General features: G+C 35.2%; 1 protein-coding gene across 1 annotated transcript in view; it reads right to left on the bottom strand.

Moving 5' to 3' along the window:
* Positions 1-11,994, bottom strand: part of KCNJ3 (potassium inwardly rectifying channel subfamily J member 3) — a 192,551-nt gene extending 180,557 nt beyond the window's left edge. The window contains 3 exon segments of the mRNA XM_005896461.2: positions 1,205-1,421; positions 11,280-11,770; positions 11,773-11,994. Coding sequence (XP_005896523.2) covers positions 1,205-1,421; positions 11,280-11,770; positions 11,773-11,980 — 916 coding nt within the window. The 5' untranslated portion in view covers positions 11,981-11,994.
* Positions 11,995-12,339: the final 345 nt, after the last annotated feature.

The following is a 12,339-nucleotide window of genomic DNA, read 5'->3' as shown; positions in this document are numbered from 1 at the left end:
ATAGTAATACAACAAGTAGCTTCAAGGTGATTATTATATCTTTCTCCTTTCAGAGAGAAAAAAAGAAGTTTATAGAGATTAAGTATCTTGCCGACATTTCAAATATGTATTATCTAGCAGATGTATAATATTACAATGGCTTGCCTCCCCCTACTCCTTAGACAAAGCTTTATGTCAAGGTGGGAGATTCTTTCCTTTTGTAACATCTACCTTGACATAAGGCTTGAATGCATCTATATTATTGCCAATGTTATTAAAACTTTCAGTGCTATAGTTTATACATAATAACTAGCACTTTAAAATGACTAGAATGATATTGCCAGAAAAAAAGGAAAGTGAAAATATTTCTGCTTTCTCACTATTTGTAGCAAGGATAAAACTCAAGATAGACTGATAGATATAACTATGTAGATATTCCATTGTTAGTCTCAAGCATCCAGCAGATTGCGAACCAACTGGCAATGCTTAGGTCCCAAATAATACACTCTGATTTACTGTTATTTTTCTTTTGCCAACCTTGTTCTCCTCAGAGAGTAGCAAATTGTGAGTATTCGCAGCATTACCAACATTGCATCTTAAAGAATAACATACAGCACACAGCTAGCTATAGCAAAGCAGAAAAGGAAGAAATTTTCTTTTTAAATATTTTTTTGTCAAGGTTCAGCTGGGGAAATCTACTGACCTACTTTGAAATTAAAATGCTGCTTTAGCACACGCGCACACACACATATACATGTACACACAGGGAATTTTCCACTGAGGTTGCACTTAGTAGCATATCAAAGCTCTATCAGTGACACCCAAATCACCATCTCTAAGGCAAGAATATGCCTGCTGAGTTCAGGCTGCTCACTAATTGCCCTGAATTTATTTTAACCTTAAACCTTTTAAAAAATATGATTATAGGAAATCCAACTCCACAATTAAACTAGAACATCATAATCATTTCCAGGAGTCATCTCAGTTCCCTTTTTTGTCTTGCAGTAAGTATTTCTGAGTTAACATTACACATGCAATCATCACAACAATAAATCTTCATTTTCAAAGCAGTATCAACTGAATGTTACAAAGAATAACAGACAAATCATTACTTCCATTATTGCAAGCTGAGACATTTAGCCCAATCTATGAGAGGTATTATGCATGTAATATAAAGTTATTATGGAATAAAGAAATTTGATGGCATAGCTATGTTTTTACTCACCAGTTGTTTCCACAATGCCTTCTAGGATGACGACAATCTCGAACTGTTCACTTTGCATGCTTCGCTGAGATAGGTCATAAAAGGGGCTTTTGGCATCGATCACGTGGCAAATCGTGAGGGGGGAAACAAGAAAAAGTTGATCTGCCCCTGTACTAAAACCTACATCCAGTTCAAGTTGATCAAGGGGAAGGAACTCACCCTCAGGTGTCTGCCGAGACTAGACAAGCACACAGAAAAAGAGAAGAAATCACCACTTGTACTGAAATTTGCAAGGAAGCCCAACAGTAATTTACATTATTGCCAACATTCTGCACTATCAATCATCTGCAACAAAATCCAAACAAATCATTATGCGGCTATGTTCTAGCAAATGGGCCGAAATCCCACATAACTCATGTGGAACATACATGCATTATTTATAATATACGACTTACTATAATTACCAGTCCCTAACTCATGAGCTTTGGAGAAACGCCTGGTCCAACAATGGCTGTTAACACAAACTGTGGAACTAACTGTACATGTGCTATGGCTTGACATAAATCACTAAATGATAACACACTGCATGCCAGATGTTTCTTCCTCTCAAAGCATATAAGTAGGCAATTCTTATGGAGTTAGTTAAAGATAAAAGGTTGATCATAATTTAAAAACAGATTTACTGCATTATTACAAAACAAGCATAATAATTTATTTTTCCAGGACATTTGAAAAGTAATAAATAGATATAAACTAGAATAGTGAAGATGTTATCATATTAAATAATGTTATGTACACAACAGCTCACATAATAAAAATAAAAGCAGATGCTGTTAACTAGTGGTTTTCGAACTACTACTAAATAACTGCATTAAAGTTGTTCATTTCTCTACCTATTTAACGAATTGTAAAAATAGTGAAAATTTATGCTCAAATGAATCTAAGTCAAAATGTAGTTTAAAATATCTATATTAGACAAACTTGTAGCTTACTAAAATTTTTATAAGACAGTGGCATTCAATAAAAATCACTGAAAAGGTTAATTCAACAAACTGCTTACATGGTGAAAAAAAAGTATACACATGATTATAAACAATTAGCAAGCCATGAAAATAAACTTAATTCCCTTTTCTATTCATTTTCCATATCTGGTCTTTGCATATTCGTATTCCTTATCTTACTTACAAGGACCACAAAAGCAAATATTTAGGTTTACATGCTGATGCTGGTAAAATAAAAGCTGGGTTAAGCAGTTGCATACAGAAAAATCAGGGTGGAGGGAGGCTTGCTGCTGGTCAAATGGGGTTTGGAAGAATCCAATATATTTTAAGAGACTCTTTGCAAAGCTAATTTAATAAACAAAACAGACTCCATAACACTGATCTGTCCAATGAATCAGTAGATTGAAGACAGAGTCTTTACTCTTAGAGTTCCAGAAAAGACAGAGGTTTTGTAAATGAGCTTGAAAACACTGAGAACTATGGTATATAGTGAGCTGCCCTCCACAGCAAAATAGAACCAAGACTTTAAAGTTGGTGACAAATTGTTACAGCAGCAATTGCAGATTCTTAAAAACAAAGCTACTCATTTAATGAAGCTACTTTGTAATTAGTGATACTCAGGAGTTTTGAGTAGGAAAAACATCCAATGAAAAGACAGAGACTATTTTTCTTCTCTGCCCTAGGAGTAGTTGATTAAATTTTTAAAAAGAAGAAGAAAATGACTACTGACAAGGGAAAAAAAAACAAACAAACAGAAAAACCTGATGGTGCAAAAATAAAAACAGCAGCTCTAACAACCAATGTTGGAGAAAACTAATCATTTCTAAGCCAGCAGAACTTTCCAAGTATACAGTTGTATAGTTATATTGATTATGTAGCAAAATAAAAGCTAAATACAAAGCAAAAATAAAAGCAAAAATCCTGGGTCATTGTTCTCCCACCTACTAAGAAACAGGTGCTATATAAACACAAGGTGGTATTCTGACATTTCTAGTTAATATCAGAATTTAGGTCATTTTACCAACTATTCTAAGCTCTGCTTTTCCTGCAGGAAATAAAAATATTCACAAATATAATTTTAAGCTCACTTTCCTATTCATTTTAAAATAATTTCCCCCAAAGAACATATATTTTTCTTACTTTTATATAATACACCAAGACTGAAATTCATCTCCCTCATTCTTATATTTGTTATTTATACATGTGCCTCATTCTCAGAGTAAGCTATTAGCTTCATATTCTCTGCTCATTCTACAACCCATGAAAAGAAGTGGCCTACAAACAGACTGGCTATCAGGAAAATGCCAACCTAGAACAAGAAATAGCTTATTTTTAGCAAGGCAGTTAATTCATATATAGGTAATTTACACTTAAATATGCATGAATCTATTTCATTCAGACTCCACATTATCTTCTGATTTTAAAAATGTGTTCCATATACTCGAAATTATGCCTATACCCTCCTCCAAATGCTTTATATCCTAAGTCTTGGCAGAAACAAAATTAACAACTGCATTTATTTTGTGATACTATAGGGAAAATAATACTTCATTTCACTGAATAAAGTTTTTCACAATTACATCTTTTTTAGATAAGTGAAATTCTCTACACATTCATTGGAAATTATTTCCCAGTGGGTAAACCTAAACCTTTATTTAAATGACTCTGCAGTACTACATATATCCACAATTTTATCTTTCAAGTCTTCTTCCATTTTGTTTGGTTAAGAGATATTTCAACTATCAATATGCTTACCTCACTAATTTCTGTTTGCTTCTGTGACTCTGTAGTAGACTGGGAAGCCTATTAATCACTGTGAATTAAAAGGAAAGCTTTTCTATTTAAAGATTGGGAAGAGATTGGCAGGTGCTTGTAGAACTGGAATTGTTTGAAGTCAGAGCTCCTGGCAAGAGCAAGGTTATCTTATCAACGCTCAGCCAAATACAATATTCCAGAAACTAATATATGCCTACCAAATATATCTTTAGAAGCAGGCACATTCTATTCTAGGCTTACAAGGAATTATAATCCAGGATTTTCTAATTCTGGTGCAATTCTAGAGATTTTCTGGAGCAAGGGGGGAAAAAAGCCTATGATAGTTTTAAGTTTCTCAACTTGTATAACTGGAGTTTGAGAACTATTCCTCAAGGAATTGTAATACATACATGACAAACACAAAGAAAAAAGAGGATTTATGTATATGCCTTTATAAAATTAAACTGTGATCTGTACCTTGAGTATGTAATAAATCAGTAGCAATAATATTTCATCTATTTCTAATAATCTTATTTATATAACAATTACTGCATTTCACTCAGAAATGTTGATAATAGGCAGAAAAAATTTAGAGAAAAACCTATTTAACCTTAATTTATTATGTTATCTTAAGAATTTTGATAAAAGAAGAATCTTTCATTAGTAAAGCAGTTTGCACCTAGTCTATGTTGTATCTTTTAGCTCTATAAATTATACCTCCTAATTCCAAAGGGAACACAGAATCATGATCATTTTTACATAAAAATATGTAAAGAGATACAGTCAAAATCAAAAAATTAATTCAAAATACCTGCTAAAGGTTAAGATTAATGTGGTAAATTATTAAAATTTCTGAGGTTGACTTTACTTGATGAAATAATCACTTAAGAGTCTTGAAACTATTGGATGAATAAGTGGGGGAAAGGTGGAATGAAAAACAGCTCATGGAAAATTAGTTAATTCTTTAAAATTTAGAACATAATTTGAAAACACTAGGACCTCAGAATGACTTCCATGTAACTTTTATTTTCAGTTGTATAGAATAACTTTTCGAAAGGAAATAAAGATCTCTTTGAAATTTTAAAGCTTTTCTGGCTGGTTGCATATAGAAAATTCTGGGAATTAAGAGAAAAATCAAGGAAATCTAAGGCATAAAGTTTGTTTAAATTTATTGTCCAAATAAATTATAAGTAGAATATCATAGATATTTGAAATTATTTTATACAATTTAGATTTCAGCAATAAAGTTATTATTTGTAATAAAATATTATTATTGAAATATACTATTTCTGTTATATATCCTTCAGTTAGAAGTCACATGGATTTACGTCTAGAACTTAGGGTTTGTGACTCATTTTATAGTCACAAGTACTAATTTCAAAGAAGCAGCTAATGTCAAATGACTTTGAACTCCCTTAGAGTCCAAAAAGGCCTGCAAGATAATCAATTACAAATTCTATAGGTGAAAAAAGAATCAAAAGTCATAGATGCTTGGAAGGGATTATCGTGGTCACGTACTTTACAAATATCTTTCTTATTATAGTGAAAGACTGCTGAGTACATATCCAAAGACACACACACATACACACACAGTGCTCTGGGATACAGTTACAACTACCCTTGGCATAACCAGATCCACGTTTGTTCATTCCCCTTCTGGGAAATTTGTGGTCAGTTGACCACATTCATTCAACATGGACAAACTTCACCAACACAATCAATCTCTTTGCTCTCTTTCTCCCATCTCTCTAACCCATAACTGTGCTATAATTTTAACTGTTGTGACCTTTCCTAGCTCAGAATCAAGCAAGGGGAATCTGGGGAAAAAAGAAAAAAAACATTTAATCACTAACATCTGACATGTGAAATGCACCTTTATCATATTCTAAGACTTGATCTACGCCTCTACCACCTTTCACACGTCTCCATTGGAAAAGGCAATGAGGGCCAGTGGTTCAGAAAGGAAAAGAAAACAAAGCAGGTGAAGATGGAGAGGGTGGCTCTTCTTGCCTACCATCTCTCCCCTATTCTATCTGAAATTTCACTTCTCTTTAAATGGGCAATGTGTGTGTCTATGTGTATGTTGAATATATGCTGAAGTTAGAAAATTACACGCAATGACATCAGGGTACCATGTGGAATCTAAAATTAGGAAATGAGCCAAAAGCAGGTACAAAGATAAAGAACAACAACGTCTTGTGACTCAAAGCTGTTCTGGCAATGGTTTTGGGATCAGACCAAAATTAGAGTCAGGCAGAGGAAAGTATGGACCTAGAATTTCATCTGGATAAACTACAATTGTACATTTTTTACTCCTTAAGTTTGAAATCCCATCAATATTCAGGTGGAAAAAATATGACCAACATCAAACCTAAAATAAAGATTTTTTAATGCTAAGCCAATTATCCCATAAAAATATGTTCATTTTTGTGAAAAGAAAGTTAACTTAAAGAATGGAATGTAATTTATCTTGTAATAAATTTTTGTGAGGCTTTTACTCCATTCAAATGAAAGAACAGCTTTATAATTCCTTGGGGACTTTTTATGGAATTTATAATAATAACTGTGGATGGGATTTGTAACCCTACTTACACATTGTCCTCCTACTCACCAAACACCCTCAAATCCATCAAGTGTTTTTCCCTGCTTCTCTTCATTTGTTCTTACCTACTGCTGTGTATTTGTGGGTCTTTGTGCCCTTATTTCTGTTCATGCTGTATTCCCCTAAGCACAAGCCACCCTGTACTTTGCAGGAACCATATTAAAAATAAAAAACAAACAAAACAACATATTACTATTATTTAAAAGAAGAATAATTATAGTCTTTAAAAGGAACCCAAGTTCTATACCTATTACAGAATTATTGTACTTGTGTCAGAGAAAGCAAAGCTAGGCTAAATACGAACTTTACTTTTTTAATAAGACATAATAAACCCACCTAAAAAAACCTCACTGACATTAAGATCTAGCCCAAGAGTTCTGGGGTACTCAGTCCTAGACTCCTTGAATCTTTTTACTAGCCACATGTATAATGTTCAGGATAAGAGTGTTTTTTTTAATAGATATTCATTTGTGAATTATTTTATTTAAAAGAGATGACTAATAATCTCAAGATTAAAACTAAAGTGCAAACTGGCCAAGATCAACTGGGGAAAAGAGTCAGTCATATAAAATAGGGTCATATAGAGTCAAAAATCATAATGACATTTAAGTGCAAGGTATAGAATGAAGACAAACTAATAAATATATGGAAAAAAATCAGGAATTATATGGTCCAGGAATCACTGTGGCTAAAAGATTAAGACATATGAAGAGAATGAAGAGCTTATTAGTTTTGCAGGTTCAATTTTGTTTCTTATAGCATCTTCACTGGATCACAATCATATGAGGAAACCAGATAACATCCAATTTTGAGTATCCATATAAATGGAGAATAGAAAACATGACTATAAAAATAATATAAGTGATATATTAAAAGATAACTGGGAACCATTACTTTTCACCAACTGAGAGTTTAAGGGTTACATAGCTGACATCCTAGGAAAGAAAGATGATGACTATTTTCCATGAATAAAAATATGAAAAAATAAAATTATATTTCCATGAGAAAAAAATATCTTTACCACTTAATTTTAAATTATGTATCTAACAATAGTTGATTTTATGCTTACTTTATGTAAACAAGGTTTGACCGAGTATCTATACATACACACACATATACAAATGCATACATGTAAGTATAATGGCTTCTTGACAGTAAGTGTGCAAGCTCTTACATGATGCATCAAAAAGTTTAAATCTTTCCCTATTAAGATGGAAGTCTAGGGCAGTCGACCATTAGTATTAGATTTGTGGGAAGGAGTGAGATTTCCAAATCCTTTTAATCCAACACTAAATTACAAGGTCCAAAGTATCAACCATTAGTCTCAACTCCCTAACTCAGGCATTTTTATTAAAATTTTAAACTGGATGTTATGTTAACTTAACACAACTGTGCCATTCATTAGTTCCTATATTTTAGATTTCTTAAAAAAGACAGCTAAAATAAACTGAAAATTCAAAAAAAAAAAAAATATGGGGATGAAAAGAGAAAGACCACTCATCTTAAAAGAGCTTCCTATAGCTGTATTTATAATAATATTATAAATTTTAAAGAATAATTTCCAATTATATTCTAAAATTTTTATTTAATCTACTTTCATTTTTTCCTAAGTAGAAAAGGACTGATCACTCCAAGCACACAGTTGGAAGATCTATATTTAAATATCAAAATAAATTTCAGTATTTGCAAGCTCAGAAGATAGGAATAGAGTTGAAATAAAATTTGCTTTCATGTAAGTTAACAACAGTTAATAATTAAGCAGAAAAACTATAAAAAAAACTTCCATCAAGAAAGAGAACCCCCAAAAATGCATGAAAAACCTCACAGTGGTGAGGATTAGAAAGCCACATGAATGTTCTTACTGTCTTTGCAAGAATAGAAAGCGCTTTACAATCATCAAATAGAATTCTTACATTAATGTTTACAATAGGCTTTACTCAGCAAATAAGAAAACAGCAATAGAAAAAAATACAAATGAAATTAAATTAGGTAATAGGAAGAACTCATACAGACTATAATAACTATTGTTAAATATTAAGCTTTTGTTGCCTTAAAAATCTATGTATTTCTTTGTATTAAAGATACATAAATTTTACATTTAAAATCTCAAACATGGGTTAAGAAAAGAAACTGAAATGTGTAACAATATTTAATAAGATGTATAAGACTAACATCAAAATATTATTGCTTTAAGCTTTTGGTATAGCTTCACTTTAAAAATATAGTTGGCTGCTTTGGGTCACTTCATCTCAGTCCCTAAGAGAAAATAAGAGTCATTTACTAAAAGCAAATCTTCCCTCTAATTTTGCTGAATGTTATCATTTTCCCAATAAAACATGGCTCCTTTTTAATGAAGTCTAAGGAAATGACAAGAACTCTGAGAATTCATTTTAGTCACCATGGCTACTGGACAAATCAACTTCAAGCAAACTACAGTAAGCGACTGGATGAAGAGTTGCCACTCATCAACCCTCTCCCTTCACAAAAAAATCAGGACAGAATTTCATCATAATTTTGTTTAGATATAAACTGATGCCACATGCCAATCAATTTTACTTTTAACCCTGACATGTTCCCAACATATCAAAAGTAAAGAATTTTAATAGTATACATATTGTTTTAATTAGATGTTTTTAATCACCTTGTGTTAATATAGCACCTTGCTCCAAATTTTCCAACACTAGAAAACTATTTTTTTAATAAAGACACTTCTTACAGTACATGCGCTACATGGTCTCATGCAGAAAAATCACTATCAGCGTCCTGAATCACTAGAGACCCAGGGCTTTAGATTCACTATAACTTTGTAAAAAGCAAAAACATAACCAAAACATGCTATGTATATTAATTCTATTTATTTCTGACTTCTGATCAATCTACAAACATCTAAATATGTTTCCTTAAAAAGATATGATTTAATAAATTATTTATATGTTTGAAACACTAGAGAATAGCAATAACTGACCTTTAAGGTCTAATTTTTAATTTCTAGTAGATCAATCAATATGGTAAACTATTCTTCAGTAAGAATCTCAAAGTGACACACAAACATGGCTTCCACGAGAGACTTTTGCAATATATTTACAAAATGTGCCCAGTACACCTAACCTAAAAAAGAGGCTATGTATCTTGTTCTATACATAGAAACAGGCACATACAACAAACATGTCTACAGCATGTTTAGCCTGATCCAAATATCTCAGTTCAAACAGTGGTCCATAGCAGGATACACTAAGTTAAAATGTTTTAAAAATTACATGCAGCTCGTTGGAGTTTTATAAAGAATATGATCCACTCAAATTACACAATTATCTTAATTAACATATACATTGGAACTAGATTAAAAATTTTCCAGAAAGCTACACACAATTTGTTTATTTACTGTCTATAGCATAGGAAGTATATGCATATGATGTGAAGTGACAGGACAACTGAGCTACTTTAATTTAACACAATCCTGAGCAAGATAGTCAAAATTGATTAGGGCAAGACCTTATAAATGAATGATAAAAATAACACAAGAGCCAAACTTTTTAAAAGCACGCAGTTCTACTTTAACTGCCATGTAAACTGAAGCTGTATAAAACCATATAGACCTGGGACATAGAATTGAAATTTCAAAGGTAAAATGTCAACCTAAAATTTTTATTAGTGCTAAAATTGTGAATGTGGCTATGGCTTTCTATGCAATGTCAGATAAATTGTTGAGATTGTATTGCAGTCATCTTTCTCAGTTTATGAACATTTGAAAACTAAGGAGAATCCTTCAAAAAGATGAACTATAAATAACACACAGAGAACTGGGCTTGTATCCCTCACTCTAATTGGGTTAGTGTGCAGAGTGGGCTTCTCTCCTTGTTTGTAGTGGTGCCCTCTAACGACTAGATGGACCTTGCTTTAAAAATCACTCCAGAAGCGATTTCTTTTTGCATTTACACGGCTGTTGGTAGGAAGTAATCTTCTTTAATAGGTACTAGGAAGTTTCAGGTGAAATCTGTAATCGACAAAGGCTTCATAGAAACAAGCAATTAAGAATAAAATTAAAGAGACTGCAGGAAAAGCACTCAGCTTGCACAGAGTACTTCTCTAGGATAATACTTAGTAAAAATAAAAATTGATAACAACCAGGTGTTACTTTTTTCACTTTATAAACTGCTTCTCCCATCTGTGTACTTGTTAAAAAGATAACCACAGAGTTATTGGGCCTGAAGCAATAATCCACTTGCTGGTACTACTAGGGAGGGGGAGGAGGAGGAAGAGAGAGAACTACAAATAAATAAATAAAGCCTTAGGTGAAAATTGAGGTAAGTTCAGCACCTTTTGTCTTCAGACTAAAAGCCTGTTCAGTTTTACTACTTCAAGTTTACTGGAATCGTGTACTGACAACAAATTCAAAGCTCTCTAAATAGGAAAAGAGCCAGGGTAGGAAGAACAGGGCATTCCTGTACCTCAGAAGTCCAGGAGCCAACACCACTCGGTAAGTGTTATTAGTCCTTCAGAAAGCGATACAAGTATGTCCGATGAATATAAATAAGAATAAAACAAACAACTGCAAGAGAATGGGTGGGAAAAGAACAGAACTGTCGATTGTACTCTGCCCCATCCTCCACCCCGAAAAAACAAGTTTGCCTGTAGCGTAAGACAGACTAGGAGCCTGAAGGTAGCTCTCTAGTGGGTTAATTCCCCCGAGCGTGGGGAATGGCGGCCGCCAGGTGGGGAGGGGGAGGACAGCACTTACTTTGAGCAGCTTACAGCGGATCTGCGCGGAGACCATGTGGCTGTTGCGCAGGTTGCCCACTCGGAACATGAGCGTGAGTTTCCCGTCCCTCATAGAGATCACCGCGTGCTCGCTAAACATCAGGGTCTCCGCGCGCTTCTTGGGCTGGGACATCTTGATGAACATACAGCCGATGAGGAAGGCGTCCACGATGGAGCCGAGAATGGACTGGAAGAGGAAGAGGATGATGCCCTCGGGGCACTTGTCGGTTATGTAGCGGTAGCCATAGCCGATGGTGGCCTCGGTCTCGATGAAGAAGAGGAAGGCCGAAGGGAAGTTATAGACATTGGCCACGCAGGGCGTGTAGTTGCCGACGTGGGCTTTGTTCAGGTCGCCCCGAGTGTAGGCGATCACCCACCACATGGACGCCATGAAGAGCCAGGCCACTGTATAGGTGAGGATGAAGATGAAGAGGTTCCAGCGCCACTTGAGGTCCACCAGGGTGGTAAAAGGTCCGAGAGGTAGCGGCTCGTCTCACTGCCCAGGTTGCCGTGTTGGACATTGCACCGGCCGTTCTTGTCCACGAACCGCTGTCGCTTCTTCTTGGGCACAAGCTGCTGCTGCGGGCCCTGGCCCGGCCCCTGAGGCTGCAAGCCCGAGCCGCTGGACGAGGTGGTCACTACCTGGTAATCGTCCCCAAATTTCCTTCGGAGTGCAGACATAATACGGAGGGGCGAGCCAGATTCAAACGCGAAGCGAAGGCGCAGGAGCCGAGCGCTGCAAACCAGCACCAATAAGGAGGTGGGGGCGGGAGAGAAAGGGGGGACCAAAACCGGCGCGCCTGGGGTGGGGGGCGCACCCGGCGGTAGCTGCGGTCTCTGCCCCCCGCAGACGTCTCTCCTCCCCTGGGACGGAGGCTTTCTCTCCACGCTGAGTCTTAAAACCGAAAAAAGTGTTCTCCCACACTCAAGGCAGGAGGGCTGCGAGGACCACGAACCCAAGCGCGAATTCGCCTCCAAGCTTTTCCAGGCTTCTCCTCTCTGCCCCCACCACCGGCATCCCGGGGGCCACCTCTCGCCTT

Source organism: Bos mutus, chromosome 2 (genome assembly GCF_027580195.1).
Source record: "Bos mutus isolate GX-2022 chromosome 2, NWIPB_WYAK_1.1, whole genome shotgun sequence".
Classification (NCBI taxonomy): domain Eukaryota; kingdom Metazoa; phylum Chordata; class Mammalia; order Artiodactyla; family Bovidae; genus Bos; species Bos mutus.
Note: the sequence above shows the minus strand (reverse complement) of the source record. Positions and strands in the feature narration are given on the sequence as shown.